The sequence below is a fragment of the Phyllobates terribilis genome, unplaced genomic scaffold (genome assembly GCF_046119375.1).
Source record: "Phyllobates terribilis strain yellow unplaced genomic scaffold, ASM4611937v1 Scaffold_1__5_contigs__length_1240528914, whole genome shotgun sequence".
Lineage (NCBI taxonomy): Eukaryota > Metazoa > Chordata > Amphibia > Anura > Dendrobatidae > Phyllobates > Phyllobates terribilis.
In genome coordinates, this window is record NW_027362761.1 from 618522168 (window position 1) to 618545005 (window position 22838).

At 46.1% G+C, this 22838-nt stretch overlaps 1 protein-coding gene across 1 annotated transcript in view; it reads left to right on the forward strand.

Moving 5' to 3' along the window:
* Positions 1-22838, forward strand: part of LOC141272996 (receptor-type tyrosine-protein phosphatase T-like) — a 424966-nt gene that overhangs the window by 307807 nt on the left and 94321 nt on the right. Inside the window, exon 12 of the mRNA XM_073684271.1 lies at positions 17764-17861. Coding sequence (XP_073540372.1) covers positions 17764-17861 — 98 coding nt within the window. The remainder of the gene's footprint in view (positions 1-17763; positions 17862-22838) is intronic.

The window sequence follows — 22838 nt, forward strand, 5'->3', positions numbered from 1 at the left end:
AATAGTTAGTGTAGGGTCGGTAAAGGCTGCCAGATCAAACAAACAGTCCTTTTCAGGACTAATATCCATCCCAGATACCAGGCAGGCAGGCTGTATAGGAGACGCAGTGGTTATACCAGCAAACGCTGCATTACAGTCCTGTGTGCTCCTGCTGCTGAAATTGTCTGCTCCAGGTGTCGGGGGCTAGGAAAAATCCTTTTTTTTTTCATCTAAATCCTCTTTTTTTTTTCCTCCTTCACACTGTACAAATACCAGTCTTATTAACCTTTTGGTGGCTCCCCCCCCCCCCCCAAAAAAAAAGTGTGTCTCTGATTTTTCAGACACAAATTTATCTGTTGAAAATAGTCTGGTGTAGGCTAGAGAAACAGAAGTTTGGTTTTGAAGTTCCACGGTTCAAACCTCTGTATTATCCACTTTTGGGCCGTTTGTATCTAAAAAAAAACTGTTTGAGTGTGTCGCTCACTGTTCAGCCACAAATATATATATTTATAAAAGTCTGGTATACACCAGTAAATTATAACTGTGGTTTTGCTGTTCCGTGGTAAAAAATCTCTATTATCCTGCTTTTGGCATTTTTTGCCGTAAAAAAAATAAATAATAGTGTCTCCCTGATTTTTCAGACTCAAATATATCTGTTGAAAATAGTCTGGTGTAGGCCAGAGAAAAAGAAGTGTGGTTTTGCAGTTCCACGGTTCAAACCTCTGTATTATCCTGATTTTTTGCTGTAAAGAAAAACAGTAGTGACTCCTGACTGTTCAGACACAAATATATCTGTTGAAAATAGTCTGGTGTAGGCCAGATGACTAGAACTGTGGTTTTGCAGTTCCTCGGGTCAAATCTCTGTATTATCCTGCTTTTTTGCTGTAAAGAAAAACAGTAGTGTCTCCTGATTGTTCAGACACAAATATATCTGTTGAAAGTAGTCGGGTGTAGGCTAGAGAAACAGAAGTGTGGTTTTGCAGTTCCATGGTTCAAGCCTCCGTATTATCCACTTTTGGGCCATTTGTATCTAAAAAAAACAGTTTGAGTGTGTCGCTCACAGTTCAGCCGCAAATATATCTATTTAAAATTGTCTGGTAAACCCCAGTAAACAATAACTGTGGTTTTGCCATCCCACGGTAAAAAATCTCTATTATTCAGCTTTTGGTATTTTTTCCGTAAAGAAAAACAGTAATAGTTTCTCCCTGATTGTTCAGATTGTTTAAAAGAGTTGGTGTAGGCCAGAGAAATAGAACTGTGGTTTTCCTCTTCCACGGTTCTAATCTACTTTTTATTACCATTTTTCCATTGATAGTGCGAGTGTAAGCTATTTTACTTCCTTTACAATGGGCAAGGGACGTGGAAGTGGACGTTCTGGTGATGGTTCGTGCAGAGGACGGGACCGTGGCCAAGGTGAAAATGTGCCACAACCAACAGCCACATCTTCTCGCTCCCACTTCTTGACCAAATTACTAAGGAAGCACAGAACAACACCAGTATTGAGAACTGATCAGTGTGAACAGGTTATTAATTGGATAGCAGATAATACTTCCAGCTACCTAGGCACCGCCACCTCCCGTCTGTCTTCCACACGGTCAACTCTTAGTAGCCGTGAGTCTCGACCGCATACTCCTCCTCACCCTGATGCTCCTTCTTCCCACCATGCCGAGTGTCGTCAGACAGCAATTGATCCCACACTTGGACACTCTGAAGAGCTGTTCACTGGTCATTTCCATATTTGTGCCCCTCGCCTGCTACTCTTGAAGTGGTGGAAGAGGAGATCCCATGTAGCGATGCCCAAATATTTGAACAGCCATGGCCACAGGAAGTCGACGCTGGCAATTTGTCACAAGAGGTGGACGATGACGAGACACAATTGCCAGGAAATGATGAGGAGCATCATGGTGCGCAAGTGGAAGAGGAGGAGGTGGTGGATGATCTAGTAACTGACCCAATGTGGCAGGAGGACATGCAGAGTGAGGCCAGCAGCACACAGGGTGAGGGAGGCCGAGTACCCCAACAGGCAGGAAGAAGCAGTGTGGTGGCCGCAGACAGAAGGAGGGCAACCAATTCCCGTAACACCAACACGAGGGACGTTGCCAGTACAAGCGGTAGGTCTTCCAGAGTCTGGAATTTTTTTAAAGACTCTGCTGATAACCCCAAAACGGCCATTTGTTCCACCTGCCATGCCAGCATCAGCAGGGGTGACAAAACTACCAGCCTGACCACCACCAGCATGATCAGGCACATGTCAGCAAAGCACCCAACTTTGTGGGGCAAAACCCATGGTCCACGACCAGTGTCAGCGGGTGTCACCACTGCTTCTTCCACTGTTGTGTGTGCAAGGCAATCCCCTGTCCATACTGCATGTAAACATGCCCCCTCCTCTCAGTCTTCACTTGTTATGGCAGTTTCTCAAGAAACAGCATCAACGTCCACGTCCCACCGCAGCGTTCAATTGTCCATATCCCAGACCTTTGAACGAAAGCGGAAATTCGCAGCTAACGCCCCACAGGCCACAGTCCTAAATTCACACATTTTACGACTGCTTGCGTTGGAAATGCTGCCTTTTAGGCTGGTGGAGACGGAATCCTTCCGCAACCTTATGGTGGTGGCCGTCCCTCGGTACTCGGTCCCCAGCCGACACTATTTTGCCCGGTGTGCCATCCCCGCACTACACAAGCACGTGTCTCAAAACATCTACTGTGTCCTCAACAACGCAGTTACTGGGAGAGTCCACCTGACAACGGACACGTGGACAAGTGCTTGTGGCCAGGGACGGTACATCTCTCTGACGGCACACTGGGTAAACATAGTGGAAGCCGGGACCCAGTCGGACCTTGGGACGGAACACATCCTCCCCACACCGAGGATTGCGGGCCCTATGTCAGTCAGAGTTGCCCCCACAGTGTACAGCTCCTGCGCATCATCCTTCTCCTCCTCCTCATGTTCAGCCTCCATCTCAGATATCCCCACATAAGTTACAAGCTGGAAGCACTGCAGTACTGCCTCCGCCAAGCGGCAACAGGCTGTTCTGAAACTCATAAGCTTAGGTGATAAACCTCACTCTGCTTGTGAGTTGTGGACAGCTGTGAAAGAGCATGCAGATCTGTGGCTGAGACCGCTGAACCTACATCCCGGCATGGTCGTGTGTGACAATGGCCGTAACCTTGTGGCGGCTCTGAGGCGAAGTGAGATCACACACATACCATGCCTGGCTCATGTGCTTAACACTAGGACTAGTGGACTCGTGACCCCGCCTAGAACTACTGAAAGGAGTCATTTTGACTCCTTGCTTGTTTTCGTTTATTTTTAGAGTTTCATTTGTGGTTATTTATTAATAATTATATTTTTTGTAATGTATTATTATTGTGAGATCCAACAGTAATGCTTTTGATTGTTTTTTTTCTGCTTTTCTTATTTTTCTACAGAAAATAACAATAATTATAATAGACGTTTTTCAAACATTTTTTTTTATTCAAGTGCACACATATAAACAACAACTGAAGAACAAAAAGCAGAGAAAATGTAGGTGGAGGAGCATAAAAATGAAAATATGGCGCAGAATTCACCTTCTAAACATTTGGTGTTTCGCATTTTAGGCATTGCCTTTGATTTATGGCAGTATATTGCCCACACAAAGACTTACCACAAGTCTTACAATTTCCGACAGATCTATTTTTCTTGCACTTTTCTTTGATCTGGCAAAATTTTGTTTGAACCATCACTTCTGAGCATGTAGAAACTTGGGACGTGGAACCCTTTTCCCTATCTGTGACATAAGGACCACTCAACTCTCTCACAAGCGTTTGCAAAAATGCCTTGCGTGACATTTTTTGGTGGGTAATCTCCTTGAATATTATCCATGCATTTATACCCGCAAAGTCTAAGGCATTTTCAAATGCATGAACAGGCCATCTCCTTCTGCATGTTCGTGTGGTATATTTTCGTGCCATCTGATCCACTACATCTACTCCATATTTTGTTTCATTGTAAAACTTTACCGTTTCTGGAGTTTTTTTAGCGGAATCAGACGCAACAACAACATCTGCATGGACGGAACTCAAAATGACAACATTTTTGTTGGGCGTTCCTTGATATACTGTAAGTGTAAAATTGTCTTCATTTCTAAACACTTTAGTGTTGTACAATTCCTCTTTCATGGATTTTATTTCTTTAGGCACTTCTCGCCTTATCTTGTTCAGCGTTCCCACGATGGTTGTTCCTTTGCTTTTTAGCTGTTTAGCTAATTTTACTGAAGTAAAATAATTATCGGTTGTAACATTGCGACCTTTTTTCAAAAACGGGTCCAATAACTTCATTACCACATGGTCAGCTAAACGGTCCTCAGCACGGCGTGTGTCATCTTTGCCTAGATAAGGGAAGCCATTTGCCAGATATTTGCTCCTCTTATCAACAGCTAGCCAATATTTGTGGCCATATTTATCTGGTTTGGAAGGCATGTACTGCGTGAATGGACACCTAGTTTTGCTTGGGAAAAGTTGCTCTTCCACCGTTATGTATGGGCCAGGATTGTAACACGCAATACAATTTTCAATAAACCTGTCCCACACAGTAGAAAATAGAGCAAACTTGTCCGTTTGCAGTCTCTCCGATCGAGTAGATTTCTCATCAAATCTGAGAAACCTCATAATTTCAACAAAGCGGTCCCTAGACATTGTCGCTTTGCAAAACGGTATTCCCCAGTCATTACACCAAATACTGCTAATCGAGTGACGGTTCGTGCCAGATATTCCACGAGCATAGAATATCGCAATGAATGCATCTAGCTCCTCATCAGATAGAGTAAACTGTAAATTATTGTTCCTGCATGCTTCTGCAAGCCTACAGTTCTTTATATGTGTCAATATATATGAATCAAAAAATAAACGCCATGCGCTCAAAGGACTATCGATAATGATATTTCTTCTGGCGTATCCTGTAGGGCCAGGTGCTTCTCGAAGAATATTTTGGCTGTCACGCCTACCAGGCAAGTGTTCTCCAATTTCAACAGGTTTCCATTGAATACCATCCGCTGAAACTAGTATTCCTTCAGATTCGCCTTCTCTGGTGTTTGTTGTTGCATTACCTTCGCCGCCATCGTTATCTGTTGTTCTTTCATTTCTGGGACGTTTTGCTGATTTTTTCTGTCCACGACCAGGAGGATGGTCACGAGGCAACATAACTGCATGAGCCCGATCCCCAGTTGATGTGCTTGGAATATCTGTAAAAAAGTTGATGAATATTTAGAATTTTTGTTTTGTAAGGGTCCGTGCACACTGGCTGGATTAGCGGCGGAATATCCGACCGGATATTCTCACCACAATCCGGCCCGTACCTGCCCGCTCAGGTACAGAGCGGAGTTTCATACCTGAAGCTCCGCTCCGAACCCCGGGCTGGAGCCGCTGTCTGGGACGGAGCCGTGCTCGCGCGTAAGCAAGCGCTGCTCTGTCCTTGACAGCGGCTCCAGCCCGGGGTTCGGAGCGGAGCTTCAGGCATGAGCGGGCAGGTACGGCCTGTATTGCGGCAAGAATATCCAGATGGCTATTCAGCCAGAATTCTGCTAGTGTGCACAGGCCCTAACTCAGTGTGTGGAAGAACAAATAAATACACATAACTACTTACCTTCTGGATTTGTTCCTTCTGAGTCTTCAGATTCACTTGATATGTTCTGAGGAATGAAATCTTCATCACTTTCAGAATCAAATATATGTTCCTGCAATTCGGATTCCGATTCATCCTCCGGTATGGATTGCAAAGTAGCCAGAATATCCTGAGGCTTTATCAAACGTCTTCTCTCCATATTCCTCACAAATTCCATAATTCTATATAGTTCCCTGCTGAAAAATAGAAATGAAATGAAAACTAAAAGAAATAATAACTGTTCTGCCACCTTCAAAAGTAGGTGGGCTGAATCAGTTGACAGACAGCTAAACTATTTCATAACAATTCATACCTGTATGAGTCTTCAGAGCTCGTATGTCTGCGTCTGTTCTCTTTGTCTGTTCAGCTGAACTGAAAGTAAAGTTACTATCCAGAATACTGTCTCCTGCTAGGACCTTAGAAAAACACCACCCTTCATTAGCATAAGATAAGAGCCTAGAGTAAACAAGCTATTTTGTTCAGCATTACACAGTAATACAAGCAGGTAAAACACAAGGAAAATGTGAAAAGTTGACATGTAAATTGAACTACATCTATATGAACATCAGGGTAAATAAGACAGAGTGAAAAAATTATGCACAAAACTTTATAGCAACATTTAGTGACAAAAGGACCTCAAAATATAGTAGGGAGTCAAAATGACTCCCTTCAGTAGTTCTTGGTAAATTTTGAAAAAAACGCGCAAATTTTTCACCAAAATTATTTATTCTCACAAAATCTTTTTTCACATCATATTTGAGGAAAAGTCACCGAGTTTCAAGCCGGAATTCTGAAAAATGTAGTCACAGAAGAGAAATAAAAAACGAAAGGAGTCAAAATGACTCCATCAGTAGTTCTAGTGTTAACCTCGTGGTTCAGCAGTTTTTTAAATTGTACCCCGAGTTGCCAGATCTGCTCGTGAAAGTACGCCACCTGTCAGCTCATTTTCGCAAGTCGGCTACAGCTTCTGCCACCCTTGCTGTGTTGCAGCAGCGTTTGCAGCTTCCGGCACACCGACTGGTGTGTGATGTCCCCACACGTTGGAACTCTACCCTCCACATGTTGCAAATGATTTGTGAGCAGAAGAGAGCAGTTGTGGAGTACCAGCTGCAACAAGGCCGTCGATATTCAGGTCAGACTCCACACATAAGACCTCAGGAGTGGACCTGGATGTCTGACATATGTACCATCCTGACAAACTTTGAGGAGGCCACCAAGATGGTGAGTGGCGATGACGCCATCATTAGTGTCAGCATCCCACTTGTCTGTCTTTTGCAACACTCTCTGCAGAGAATTAAAGAGGAGGCATTGCAGCCAGAGTATGATGAGATGGATCAAGAAGCCGTAGTGGGCGATTACACACAGCCCAGCCTTATCTCATCCCAACGTGCATTGGGGGACAATGAGGGAGAGGAGGAGGAGGAGCAGGAGGAGGAGGAGGAAGAACAGGAGCTGCTATCATGCTCTGTAGACGGTAGTACCTGTACAAGTGTCATACCGTCGGTTCAGCGTGGGTGGCCTGAGGAAAGGGGTGAGGAGGAGGAGAGCATGGTCAGTCGTCATCTTGGTGAGGACACGGAAATCTTGCCCGTTACCAGTCTGGCACGCATGGCTGACTTTATGTTACGCTGCCTTAACCGTGACCCTCGCATTGTCAAAATTTTGGGTGACAGTCATTACTGGTTGGTGACACTTGTAGACCCCCACTACAAGGAGAACTTTCACTCTCTTATTCCTGAGGTGGAGAGGTCTACAAAAATGGGCCAGTACCAGAAGTCCCTTGCTGCAGAACTGTTAAAAAAATTCCCATCTGAACACGCTAGCGGCAGAGGTCACAGTTCGTTGACCAACCAAAGCGTACAAGCGAGAGAGAGGCAACTCCCATCCAGCAGAGGCAGGGGAACACTGTCAACGTTCTGGGACAGTTTTCTCAGACCTTCCCTTCGGACAGACCCTGAGGCGCGGGGTACTCTCACAAGGAGTGGAAAGTTTCAAAAGATGGTGAGGGAGTACCTTGCCGACCGTACCAGCATCCTCTGTGATTCCTCTGTGCCTTTTAATTATTGGGTATCCAAGCTGGACACTTGGAATGAACTTGCTCTGTACGCCTTGGAGGTCCTGGCCTGCCCTGCCACTAGCCTGTTATCGGAGCGTGTTTTTAGTGCCTCTGGGGGAATTATAACAGATAAGCGCACTCGCCTGTCAACTGACAATGTTGACAAGCTGACCCTTATCAAAATGAACAAGGGCTGGATCGGGCCAGACTTCTCATCACCACCAAATGACAGCAGAGTAACATAAAGTCAAATCCACTGTGTTATTTTGGGAGGTATATTCCCATGCACCGCTTCACACCCACACATGGGTATACGCCTCCTCATTTCAGCTGTTTAATGTTCTTCTCCTTATCCTCAGCCTCCACCACCACTATACTACCAGGGTGACCGTGGTCCGTGTTGCCATTGTTGAAAGTTCCTCTGTCCTTATTTTTGTCAGCTTTTGCTTGGAAGGCATAAGCAAAGACTGTGGGAGACCCACTCCCCAATAAAGGGAATAATATTTTTAAGATGCTGTACTGTATGTCTCTTGTAAGGGGCATTAAAACCGTCTTGTTATACCACTCTGACCTCCACGTCTCTTGTAAGGGGCATTAAAAGCATCTTGTTATACCACTCTGACCTCCACCACTTTTCCGAGGGGCATTAAAAGCATCTTGTTATACCACTCTGACCTCCACGTCTCTTGTAAGGGGCATTAAAATCGTCTTGCTATACCACTCTGATCTCCACGTCTCTTCTGAGAGGCATTAAAACCGTCTTGTTATACCACTCTGACCTCCACTTCTCTTATAAGGGGCATTAAAACCGTCTTGTTATACCACTCTGACCTCCACGTCTCTTCTGAGGGGCATTAAAAGCATTTTGTTATACCACTCTGACCTCCACGTCTCTTGTAAGGGGCATTAAAACCATCTTGTTATACCACTCTGACCTCCACGTCTCTTGTAAAGGGCATTAAAAGCGTCTTGTTATACCACTCTGACCTCCACGTCTCTTCTGAGGGGCATTAAAACCGTCTTGTTATACCACTCTGACCTCCACGTCTCTTCTGAGGGGCATTAAAACCGTCTTGTTATACCACTCTGACCTCCACGTCTCTTGTAAGGGGCATTAAAACCGTCTTGTTATACCACTCTGACCTCCACGTCTCTTCTGAGGGGCATTAAAACTGTCTTGTTAAGCTACTGGGACCTCCACGAGTCTTCGAACGGGCATTGCATTTCCTCATAATTTTTGGAAGCATTTGCTTGGAAGGCATAAGCAAATTCTATGGGAGACCCACTCCCTAATAATGAGACTTATGTTTGTAATATGCTGTACTGCATGGCTCTTGTAAGGGGCATTGCAGTTCCTCATAATTTTTGGAAAGCCTTCCATTCACTGCTTAGGCCAACAGTGCACAGGAGACCCAGTTGGCTATAAATGGAAAAAAAGGTTTAGTTAAGGCCCTCTGACCTTCATGTCATTTCCAAGGGGCATTGGAGTGCCTCAAAATTTTTGGTAGGCATTGCACTCACTGTATGCCCTATAACTGTGTAGCCGAACCGCTCCTTTTGGTACAGAAACATATCCTACAAGATATGTGTGGTTGACTGGCCTGATATTGATGTGAATGGTCCCTGTTCCTCCTGCTCTTTCTCCTTTGCCACCACCTCATCCATCATTCATCACCTGAAGCTTTATTTTAACAGGAGTCATAGAACTTGGATAGTAGCAGGAAAACATCCAGCAATCCTCGGAGGAGGTAGGATATGCGCCAAAACGCTGACCACCTCAGGCCTAGCTGCTACTACATACATGCTCTTGCATTCCTTGAAAACAAAGCAGATGCTAACTTCTATCATTCTCATCATGCTCCTCACCTTGGCACTCTCAACTCCCCTGATGGAGAAGCCAGGGCCCATCGGAGGAGTCGGGTTCTCTGGTGGGCTCGTCCACTGCTGCCCTAAAGCAGGCCAGTCTAAGAAAAGTGCGTGGGGATGTTCTGCGGATAAATCGGGGCAGCTGGGGACCATTTATGGACACCCGGCTGCCCCCCCGGCGGCTGGGGACCGTGTGTGGACACCCGGCCGCGGGGTGGCTGGGGACCGAGTGTGGACACCCGGCTGCCCCCTGGCGGCTGGGGACCGAGCATGGATACCCAGCAACCGGGCGGCTGGGGACTGAGAATGGGTACCTCGCTGCCCAAGCTGCCATGAGGTAGTGGCCAGCTTCGGTCTCCTCAAAACTAAAAGGCACCATTTCATGTGCAAGCTAGCAGTATGGTATTGCAGCCTGGGGGTGGGTGGGTGGCAGGCTGCATATTTGCGCTTGCATTGCAAGGAATGGGGGAGGTACAATTGAACACTGCCCTGGGACAAGGACTTGCACGGGGATAGTTGCAAGTCTTCATCTTCTGATGTGGCAAGGATGACTTCTGATGGGCACACTTTTAGGCAGTGACCTGGGTGTCAGAGATGCTTCCAGGGGTCTTCCCCATGCTTTTCCCATGTCTTTTCAGCACTGTATGCATGTGTCACACAGCACATGGCCAGATAAGGTTGTAAAATGTTAAAATTACATTTCCCGGTGAATGCATTTGTCACAGTTGAAAGCAATACAAAAGTGCAAAAATGCATAAAAAATGCTACTTGTGAACATAGCCCAAGTTGTAGAGAAGTATTTTTGTTTTTGGTTATTTATTTTACCTTATACACAAGTCTTTTCCCTGGAAAGGATGTTCCTTAACATATTTCCCAGGAAAGCAGTTTCAGTTTCGTTTTTGAACGTTTTATTGTGAGCCCGTAAAAGTGGCTTAATACCTCTGACCACGTTGTTGACAACAGTGACATGGGGGTCAGAAATGCTTCCTGGGGCGATCCCCATGCTGTCCCCATGTTGTTTGAGTACTGTCACTATCGTTTTGGCCACTTTTTAGGCTTTCTACAGACTGCCGGGGATGCCGCCGCAAAAATGCTCGGGTCTAACATAGACTAACATTGGGCTCGTTGTTCGGGTCGAGCACCCAAGTATCACGGTGAGCTCGGCCCGAGCTTCGAGCACCCGAACATTTTAGTGCTCGCTTTACGCTACACATTGTACATCACTACTGGGGGATCAGGTGAGACCACCGTACACTATACTGATAATATCTGTACCCTGGACCTCATATATCACATTATACATCACTACTGGGGGATCAGGTGAGACCATCGTACACTATACTGATAATATCTGTACCCGGGACCTCATACATCACATTATACATCACTACTGGGGATCAGGTGAGACCACCATACACTATACTGATAATATCTGTACCCCGGACCTCATACATCACATTATACATCACTACTGGGGGATCAGGTGAGACCACCATACACTATACTGATAATATCTGTACCCCGGACCTCATACATCACATTATACATCACTACTGGGGGATCAGGTGAGACCACCATACACTATACTGATAATATCTGTACCCCGGACCTCATACATCACATTATACATCACTACTGGGGATCAGGTGAGACCACCATACACTATACTGATAATATCTGTACCCCGGACCTCATACATCACATTATACATCACTACTGGGGGATCAGGTGAGACCACCATACACTATACTGATAATATCTGTACCCCGAACCTCATACATCACATTATTGGCTTGGTGACATGTAGTTTTCACCCTTGCATCAGGAGTGCTACATGTCCCATAATTTGTAGTGCTCACCTTACATGCAGCGCTGTACCGGCCCCCTGAGCTCCAGAGTGCCATGCTCGCCCACCGCTCCTCCCTGGGCCAGTCGTTGTCAGAATACAATGCCTCCGTTCTGGGCTCTCATTGACCATCAGACTCTCGTCACTCCCATGTATGTGACATCACTAGTGTTGAGCCACCCCCGTAGTGTTCGGGTTCGGTTCGGTTCGTCGAACACCGGGATGTTCGAGGAACTGTTCGTCGAACTGTTCGTCGAACACCTTAGAACACCGTCGAACACCGTTAAAACCAATGGCAGGCAAACAAAAACACATAGAAACACATAGAAAACACCTGCAAAGGTGTCCAAAAGCTGACAAACTGCTCAGAAGACGCTTTCTTTAAAAAAGCCGGCCGGCAAATTCAGCAGCGGCATACATCGGTACCCGACAATTTAGACAAGAAGGAATAGAGCATCACACATAGATTAGATAGATAGAAACATGTCAGTCACACATATAAGAAGTACAGTGACAGTGTTGGTTACTGCATTTGTCATTTAGTGTAAAGGATTTATTAAAAAAAATATTAGTGTTTTCATGCACCGTCTCTTTAAAAAAGCCGGCCGGCAATTCAGCAGCGGTACCCGACAATTTAGAACAGAAAGATAGAGCATCACACATAGATTAGATAGATAGAAACATGTCAGTCACATATATATGAAGTACAGTGATAGTGTTGGTTACTGTACTTGTCATTTAGTATTAAAATAAAGGATTTATTATTAAAAAAATTGGCGTGGGGTTCCCCTTAATTTTAGGCTCTAGCGGAGGTTAAGCAGACGGCTGGGGCAGATGTTTGAAGCCTGGGAAGGGGGTAAAACCCACGGAGCTTCCCAGGCTACTAATATCAGCCCCCAGCTGAATACATAGCCTTTACTAGCTATTAAAATGGGGGACCCCCCAAAAAAATGACGTGGGGTCCCCCCTAATTTAATAGCTAGCAAAGGCTAGGCAGACAGCTGGGGGCTGATATTAATAGCCCAGGAAGGGAGCCATGAATATTGGCCCCTCCCAGGCTAGAAACACCAGCCGTCAGCCGCCCCAGAAATGGCGCATTCATAGGATGCGCCAATTCTGGCACTTAGCCTCGCTCTTCCACGCTGCCCTGGTGCGGTGGCAGGGGGTAATAGGGTTGGGGTTGATGTCAGCTTATAATGCCAGCTGACATCAAGCCCAGGTTAGTAATGGAGAGGCGTCTATAAGACACCCCCATTACCAACCCCATAGTCAAAGTTAAAAAAAACACAAACACCCAAAATAAAGTCCTTTAATTGAAATAAAGACACAATCCTTTATTGTTCTAAATTAAACCATACCTACCATCACGCCCATTCCAGCTGAAGCCAACGATCTCCTGCAATAAAAGAAAAATAATAAAGCAACCTCATCCTTACCTTTCCATGGTTCCCACGACAGCTTCAGCTCTGCTACATCGAGATGACAGGCTGGACCGCAGCAGAACGCCGCCATCCAGCCTGTCATCCCGCAGACACTGAGAAGCGCAGGCTTGCTTGCGCTGCTCAGCGTCTCTCTGTGACGACATCCAGATGAGCCGAGTTCATGTCCAATGAACTCGGCTCACCTCATGCACGTCACTGACAGCGTGGGAAAATTCTCACGCTGAAGCGCTGATTGCAGGAGAATTTTCCCACGCTGTCAGTGACGTGCAGGAGGTGAGCTGAGTTCATTGGACATGAGCTCACCTCATGCACATCACTGACAGCGTGGGAGAATTCTCCTGCACTCAGCACTTCAGCGTGAGAATTTTCCCACGCTGTCAGTGACGTGCATGAGGTGAGCCGAGTTCATTGGACATGACCTCGGCTCATCTGGATGCCGTCACAGCGAGACAGTGAGGAGCGCAAGCATGCCTGCGCTTCTCAGTGTCTGCGGGATGACAGACTGAATGGCAGCGTTCTGCTGCGGTCCAGCCAGTCATCTCGATGTAGCAGAGCTGAAGCTGTCGTGGGAACCATGGAAAGGTAAGGATGAGGTTGGTTTATTATTTTTCTTTTATTGCAGGAGATCGTTGGCTTCAGCTGGAATGGGTGTGATGGTAAGTATGGTTTAATTTAGAACAATAAAGAATTGTGTCTTTATTTCAATTAAAGGACTTTATTCTGGGTGTTGTGTTTTTTTTAAATACTTTACTAGAAATTCATGGTGGTCATGTCTAATACTGGCGTGATCCCATGAATTTTGGGCTTGGGGCCAGCTGATAATACCAAGCTGGCCCTAACCCCTTTATTACCCAGTGAGCCACCGCACCAGGGCCCTGGATGAGTTGGGTACAGCGCCAGAAGATGGCGCTTCTATGAACGCGCCATTTTCCGGGGTGGCTGCGGACTGCAATTTGTAGCGGGGGGGGGCCCAGAAAGCTTGGGCCTCCCTGCGCTGCAGATTCCAGCCCCCAGCTGCCTAGTTGTACCTGGCTGGACACAAAAATAGGGCGAAGCCCCACGTACTTTTTTTTTAATTATTTCATGAATTTCATGAAATTAAGAAAAAAAGGCCTTCCCTATATTGTTGTGTCCGGCCAGGTACAAATAGGCAGCTGGTGGATGGGGGCAGCCCGTTCCTGCCTGCTGTACCTGGCTGGACACAAATATAGTGCGAAGCCCCACGTCAATTTTTTTTTAATTATTTCAGGAAATTCATGAAATAATTAAAAAAAAATTGACGTGGGGCTTCGCACTATATTTGTGTCCAGCCAGGTACAGCAGGCAGGAACGGGCTGCCCCCAACCACCAGCTGCCTATTTGTACCTGGCCGGACACAACAATATAGGGAAGCCCTTTTTTTCTTAATTATTTCATGAAATAATTTAAAGAAAATTGACGTGGGGCTTCGCCCTGTTTTTGTGTCCAGCCAGGTACAACTAGGCAGCTGGGGGCTGGAATCCGCAGCGCAGGGAGGCCCAAGCTTTCTGCCCCCCCCGCTGCAAATTGCAGTCCGCAGCCACCCCGGAAAATTGCGCGTTCATAGAAGCGCCATCTTCTGGCGCTGTACCCAACTCATCCAGGGCCCTGATGCGGTGGCTCACTGGGTAATAAAGGGGTTAGGGCCAGCTTGGCATTATCAGCTGGCCCTAAGCCCGAAATTCATGGGGTCACGCCAATATTAGACATGACCACCATGAATTTCTAGTAAAGTATTTAAAAAAAACACAACACCCAGAAAAAAGTCCTTTAATTGAAATAAACACACAATTCTTTATTGTTCTAAATTAAACCATACTTACCATCACACCCATTCCAGCTGAAGCCAACGATCTCCTGAAATAAAAGAAAAATAATAAAGCAACCTCATCCTTACCTTTCCATGGTTCCCATGACAGCTTCAGCTCTGCTACATCGAGATGACAGGCTGGACCGCAGCAGAACGCTGCCATCCAGCCTGTCATCCCGCAGACACTGAGAAGCGCAGGCTTGCTTGCGCTCCACAGTGTCTCTCTGTGAGGGCATCCAGATGAGCCGAGTTAATGTCCAATGAACTCGGCTCACCTCATGCACGTCACTGACAGCGTGGGAAAATTCTCCTGCACTCAGCGCTTCAGCGTGGGAGAATTCTCACACTGAAGCGCTGAGTGCAGGAGAATTCTCCCACGCTGTCAGTGACGTGCAGGAGGTGAGCTGAGTTCATTGGACATGAGCTCACCTTATGCACGTCACTGACAGCGTGGGAAAATTCTCCTGCACTCAGCGCTTCAGCGTGGGAGAATTCTCACGCTGAAGCGCTGAGTGCAGGAGAATTCTCCCACGCTGTCAGTGACGTGCAGGAGGTGAGCTGAGTTCATTGGACATGAGCTCACCTTATGCAAGTCACTGACAGCGTGGGAGAATTCTCCTGCACTCACCGCTTCAGCGTGAGAATTTTCCCACGCTGTCAGTGACGTGCATGAGGTGAGCCGAGTTCATTGGACATGAACTCGGCTCATCTGGATGTCGTCACAGAGAGACGCTGAGCAGCGCAAGCAAGCCTGCGCTTCTCAGTGTCTGCGGGATGAGAGGCTGGATGGCAGCGTTCTGCTGCGGTCCAGCCTGTCATCTCGATGTAGCAGAGCTGAAGCTGTCGTGGGAACCATGGAAAGGTAAGGATGAGGTTGCTTTATTATTTTTCTTTTATTGCAGGAGATCGTTGGCTTCAGCTGGAATGGGCGTGACGGTAAGTATGGTTTAATTTAGAACAATAAAGGATTGTGTCTTTATTTCAATTAAAGGACTTTATTCTGGGTGTTTGTGTTTTTTTTAACTTTGACTATGGGGTTAGTAATGGGGGTGTCTTATAGACGCCTCTCCATTACTAACCTGGGCTTGATGTCAGCTGGCATTATAAGCTGACATCAACCCCAACCCTATTACCTCCTGCCACCGCACCAGGGCAGCGTGGAAGAGCGAGGCTAAGTGCCAGAATTGGCGCATCCTATGAATGCGCCATTTCTGGGGCGGCTGACGGCTGGTGTTTCTAGCCTGGGAGGGGGCCAATATTCATGGCTCCCTTCCTGGGCTATTAATATCAGCCCCCAGCTGTCTGCCTAGCCTTTGCTAGCTATTAAATTAGGGGGGACCCCACGTCATTTTTTTTGGGGGGTCCCCCATTTTAATAGCTAGTAAAGGCTATGTATTCAGCTGGGGGCTGATATTAGTAGCCTGGGAAGCTCCGTGGGTATTACCCCCTTCCCAGGCTTCAAACATCTGCCCCAGCCGTCTGCTTAACCTCCGCTAGAGCCTAAAATTATGGGGGATCCCACGCCAATTTTTTTAATAATAAATCCTTTATTTTAATACTAAATGACAAGTACAGTAACCAACACTATCACTGTACTTCATATATATGTGACTGACATGTTTCTATCTATCTAATCTATGTGTGAAGCTCTATTCTGTCTGTTATAAATTGTTGGGTACCGCTGCTGAATTGCCGGCCGGCTTTTTTAAAGAGACAGTGCATGAAAACACTATTATATTTTTTAATAAATCCTTTACACTAAATGACAAGTACAGTAAGCAACACTGTCACTGTACTTCATATATATGTGACTGACATGTTTCTATCTATCTAATCTATGTGTGATGCTCTATTCTTTTGGTTCTAATTTGTCGGGTACCGGTGTATGCCGCTGCTGAATTGCCGGCTTTTCATGTTTCACTGTTGGCACTGTTCCCATCGATTTGGGCAATCACTGTAATGCCACAACCACCATGGCTGTGGCATTACAGTGAGTGGCAGACAATCCCTGCATGATTGGTGCTCTAAATAGCGCCAGACATGCAGGACACGCTTTTGGTGCACGAACAGTTATCGAACATAACCTCGAATAGCCGAATTTTTTGCAAATCGTTCGGGTTCGTCGAACAACTCGAACACCGCCCAAAACAGCTCGAATTTGAGATTGGCGAACAGTTCTAGTCGAACACCGCTCATCTCTACTCTTTAACCTCACTCTAGTGCTGGAGTCACAGCTACACAGCTCAGTAATTCATGCTGCTGCTTGTTTCTAAATGCTAAAAAGTAAAAAAAAAAAAAAAGGAATGAAGAACGGGAATCCCTCTCTCCTTCTGCCGGCTCTGAATGGATTGCAAATTATAAATAAAGCCTGCCGAGAGGAAAAACTTGTGAAAACGTGGAATAAAAGTCATATAATGGACAGACATAGTGTTATAGAGTTATTCCTCCTGTACTCACACAGGACGGCTTGTTTTAAAAAGTTGCTTGAAAGCACAGTTAGATTTTGAAAAATCACGTGTAAATGTCTAACATGCCATAAGATCAGTCACTTACTAATGTGATGTCTCTCTATGTACGGCATCCTCACCTACTGTCACGTGACTGCCATTTTGGAGTTTATTAGGTTTATTACCTACTTATGTGACATATCATACTCCCACATTACGTCACATATCACACATGTCCACTGCTCTTTGTTCTCCTCTTTTCCATGTCTCTGGAGGAATATGTTTCTCATGCTGGGCAGCAGATAATGCAGAACATCACATCTAACAGAGTGAGCACAGTGATAGGATATATCTTTCTATAGCGATGCATGAAAGTTATAATTTATAGTAATTAGAGGAATCCTAGGAGTTGTAATCCTTTACATGATGATGCCATAGACAGCAAGCTCAAGAGTGCAGTATAGAGGTGGACAACTGCTGCGCTATGGAGGCCTCAGCTGGTGACACATATAGGTACCTTTCTCCATAGGCAGCTGTGAATGTTTATCGGAGCAGTAAGACATCGCGTGATAGTGAGGATGACATCTCCTCACATCATAAAGCTTTATCACCTATCAAGTGTTGGATGTGTATTCGATTTTCCCTCTTTTCTACAGTCCCCGGAGCTCCAGACATTGTGCAGACGCCCAGCATGGAGGACAGTACAATCATCTGGAGGCTCAGAAGTGACAAGGGGAACATCACTGAATTTGAGGTAAGAAGTCTATCTATCAAAAAAAAATAACCTCATGCATTGTAAGAATAATGTCCTACCATCCACTTTCAGACTCCCCTGCCTATCAACTCGTCCTTTCTCCTGTGTCCTCGTCCTCTAGACCCACACACCTCTTGACCTCACGTTCCCCTTGGCCCTCACTAAAATCCCCCCATCCTCTTCTAGACACCTTTTTTCTTGTCTAGACCCCCTCAATCCTCCTTCAGACCCCATGGTCTGTTAACAGTCATCCAAGGCAGGAGGTTATCTCTAGCTAGAGCAAAAAAGAATGGACTTTAAAACTAAAAGCTGTCTGGTCTGTCTCTCCCATCATCTGTTGGAGGGGTGGGATGGTTCACATACATATTAGGTGGTCATCTGGTTCAGCTTAATTCACTATAATGTATATGTGAGTCCTTCGATATAAGGTCTGCAGAGGTGTAGTGTAGTCTGAGACACACCCCCTGTCTCGCCATTGGTTCGGCTGCTGCTCCCTCCCTCTTCCCTGTAGCTCCGCCTTCTCATATTTTCTCCAGTGTATCACAGAGAAGAATTATTACAGAGGGGGTAGGATTATTATAAGGTACAAATTACTGAGAAAAGAGGAAATCCACAAAGACTGAGGGGTAGACGTTCTAACCTCTTACTGACCACCCTTACGCCTTCCTACGATTAGGAGGCCTTATTCTACCGCGCTGCCTCTGACTTTATCCCATTAATTATCAGGTCACTGAGTGCTTATGTGAACTTTGGATTAAGCTTAGTCTGTGTGATAGGGGAGGTCGGCCACTGCTTTCCTGTGCTCATGATTCAGGAGATGTAGACCCAGAGACATGCTTTATCCTCCGTGCATTGTATGCAGGCTCAGGACCTGTTACTAATTGGAAGGAGCAGGGAAGTTTTATAAAAGGATTGTGCAGCCACTACTGCATGGGCTTTCAGTGTAAGAACAGCGGCCTCATCAGGTGGAAGAGATCTATAAATGATAGTAAAACCTAGAATCAGATCCACTTTATGACGTTCTTTTCATGACCTGATCTGTCTGCTGCATTGTGTTAGTCTAGGTTTAGACATATAACAGTTTAGGGGATTAGACGAAGCTGGTGAATTCTCTGCTCAGTCACAGCTGAGCATTGCAGGAGATCCACAATCATCCCGAAACCTGGAGAGGCTGAACGTAGCAGAGACATGCCCAGTCCTGCTACTAACTCCCGATAACTGCACCGGAGACTGGGTGACATATATACAATCAAACACGACTAGTGTTGAGTGAGCACTAAAATGCCTGGGTGCTCGAAGCTCGGGCCGAGCTCACCGTGATACTCGGGTGCTCGACCCGAGCAACGAGCCCAATGTTAGTCTATGGGAGACCCGAGCATTTTTGCGGCGGCACCCCCGGCAGTCTTTTAAAAGCCTAACAAGTGCCCAAAACGATAGTGACAGTGCTCAAATGACATGGGGACAGCATGGGGATCGCCCCAGGAAGCATTTCTGACCCCCAGGTCACTGCTGTCAACAACGTGGTCAGAGGTATTAAGCCACTTTACAGGCTCACAATAAAACGTTCAAAAACGAAAGTGAAACTGCTTTCCTGTGAAATATGTTAAGGAATTTCCTTTCCAGGGTAAAGACTTGTGTATAAGGTAAAATAAATAACCAAAAACAAAAATACTCCTCCACACCTTGGGCTTTGTTCACAAGTAGCATTTTTTATGTGTTTTTGCACTTTTGTATTGCTTTCAACCATGACAAATGCATTCACCGGGAAATGTCATTTTAACATTTTACAACCTTATCTGGCCATGTGCTGTGTGACACATGCATACAGTGCTGAAAAGACATGGGAACAGCATGGGGAAGACCCCTGGAAGCATCTCTGACACCCAGGTCACTGTCTAAAAGTGTGCCCATCAGAAGTGATCCTTGCCGCATCAGAAGATGCAGACTTGCAACTATCCCCTTGCAAGTTCTTGTCCCCTGTTCAATTGTACCTCCCCCATTCCTTGCAATGCAAGCGCAAATATGCAGCCAACCACCCACCCACCCTGAGGCTGCAATACCATACTACTTGCTTGCACTTGAAATTGGGCCTTTTCGGCATATGGAGGCGGAATCTGGCCACCACGTCATGCCTGCGTTGGCGGCCTGGAATCCATACTCAGCCCACAGCCGCCCAGCGGCTGGGTGTCCACACTCGGTCCCCAGCCGCCAGGGGGCAACCAGGTGTCCATACTCGGTCCCCAGCCGCCCCGCGGCCGGGTGTCCACACATGGTCCCCAGCCGCCTGGGGGCAGCCGGGTGTCCATAAACGGTCCACAGATCGCCCCTATTTCTCCTTGGAACATCCCTCCACACACTTTTCTTAGCCCGGCCTGCTTTAGGGCAGCATTGGACGAGCCCACCAGAGAACCAGACTCCTCCGGTGGGCCCTGGCTTCTCCATCAGGGGAGTTGAGAGTGCCAAGGTGAGGAGCATGATGATGATGATGATAGAAGTTAGCATCTGCTTTGTTTTCTTGGAATGCAAGCGCATGTATGTAGTAGCAGCTAGGCCTGAGGTGGTCAGCGTTTTGGCGCATATCCTACCTCCTCCGAGGTAGGATATGGACAGTTATAGGGCATACAGTGAGTGCAATGCCTACCAAAAATTTTGAGGCACTCCAATGCCCCTTGGAAATGACATGGAGGTCAGAGCGCCTTACCTAAACCGTTTTTTCCATTTATAGCAACTGGGTCTCCTGTACACTGTTGGCCTTAGCAGTGAATGGAAGGCTTTCCAAAAATTATGAGGAACTGCAATGCCCCTTGAAACAGACGTGGATTACAGCGTACTAAAAACCTTCTACCCATTATTGGGGAGTGGGTCTCCCTTAGTTTTCGTCTTTGCATTGAAAAGAAAAAGCTGACTAAAATTAGGAGGAAATGCAATGCCCGTTGGAAGAGTCGTGGAGGTTAGAGGTAATTAAAAACAACATTTCAATGCCCCTTGGAAGAGCTGTGGAGTTCAGAGTGGCTTAAGAAGACGGTTTTAATGCCCCTTTGAAGAGACGTGGAGGTCACATTAGCTTAACAAGACGGTTTTAATGCCCCTCGGAAAAGATGTGGAGGTCCCAGTAGCTTAACAAGACTGTTTTAATGCCCCTTACAAGAGCCATGCAGTACAGCATATTACAAACATTATTCCCATTATTGGGGAGTGTGTCTCCCATAGTCTTTGCTTATGCCTTCCAAGCAAAAGCTGCCAAAAATTAGGACGGAGGAACTTGCAATGCCCCTTACAAGAGCCATGCAGTACAGCATATTACAAACATTATTCCCATTATTAGGGAGTGTGTCTCCCATAGTCTTTGCTTATGCCTTCCAAGCAAAAGCTGCCAAAAATTAGGACGGAGGAACTTTGTAATGCCCCTTACAAGAGCCATGCAGTACAGCATATTACAAACATAAGTCCCATTATTGGGGAGTGGGTCTCCCATAGTCTTTGCTTATGCCTTCCAAGCAAAAGCTGCCAAAAATTAGGATGGAGGAACTTGAAATGCCCCTTACAAGAGCCATGCAGTACATCACATTACAAACATTATTCCCATTATTGGGGAGTAGGTCTCCCATAGTCTTTGCTTATGCCTTCCAAGCAAAAGCTGCCAAAAATTAGGACGGAGGAACTTGCAATGCTCCTTACAAGAGCCATGCAGTACAGCATATTCCAAACATTATTCCCATTATTGGGGAGTGTGTCTCCCATAGTCTTTGCTTATCCCTTCCAAGCAAAAGCTGTCAAAAATTAGGACGGAGGAACTTGCAATGCCCCTTACAAGAGCCATGCAGCACAGCATATTAAAAACATTATTCCCATTATTGGAGAGTGGGTCTCCCATAGTATTTGCTTATGCCTTCCAAGCAAAAGCTGCCAAAAATTAGGAGGAAATGCAATGCCCGTTCGAAGAGTCGTGGAGGTTAGAGTTAAATAAAAACAACATTTCAATACTCCTTGGAAGAGCTGTGGAGTTCAGAGTGGTTTAACAAGACACTTTTAATGCCCCTCAGAAGAGACGTGGAGGTCCCAGTAGCTTAACAAGATGGTTTTAATGCCCCTTGGAAAAGTGGTGGAGGTCCCAGTAGCTTAACAAGAAGGTTTTAACGCCCCTTGGAAGAGACGTGGAGGTCCCAGTAGCTTAACAAGATGGTTTTAATGCCCCTCGGAAATGTGGTAGAGGTCCCAGTAGCTTAACAAGACGGTTTTAATGCCCCTTGGAAAAGTGATGGAGTTCGCAGTAGCTTAACCAGACGGTTTGAATGCCCCTCGGAAAAGTGGTGGAGGTCACAGTAGCTTAACAAGATGCTTTTAATGCCCCTCAGAAGAGACGTGGTGGTCCCAGTAGCTTAACAAGACAGTTTGAATGCCCCTTGGAAGAGACGTGGGGGTCCCAGTAGCTTAATAAGATGCTTTTAATGCCCCTCGGAAAAGTGGTGGAGGTCGCAGTAGCTTAACAAGATGGTTTGAATGCCCCTTGGAAGAGACGTGGAGGTCCCAGTACCTTAACAAAACGGTTTTAATGCTCCTCGGAAAAGTGGTGGAGGTCACAGTAGCTTAATAAGACGCTTTTAATGCCCCTCGGAAAAGTGGTGGAGGTCACAGTAGCTTAATAAGACGCTTTTAATGCCCCTCGGAAAAGTGGTGGAGGTTGTAGTATCTTAACAAGACCCTTTCAATGCCCCTTACAAGAGCCATAGAGTACAGCATCTTAAAAAATTTATTCCCATTATTGGGGAGTGGGTCTCCCAAAGTCTTTGCTTATGCCTTCCAAGCAAAATCTGACAAAAATAAGGACGGAGGAACTTTCAATAATGGCAACACGGACCACGGTCACCTTGGTGGTATAGTGGTGGTGGAGGCTGAGGATAAAGAGAAGAACATAAAACAGCCGAAATGAGGAAGCGTATACCCATGTGTGGGTGTGAAGAGGTGCATGTGAATACA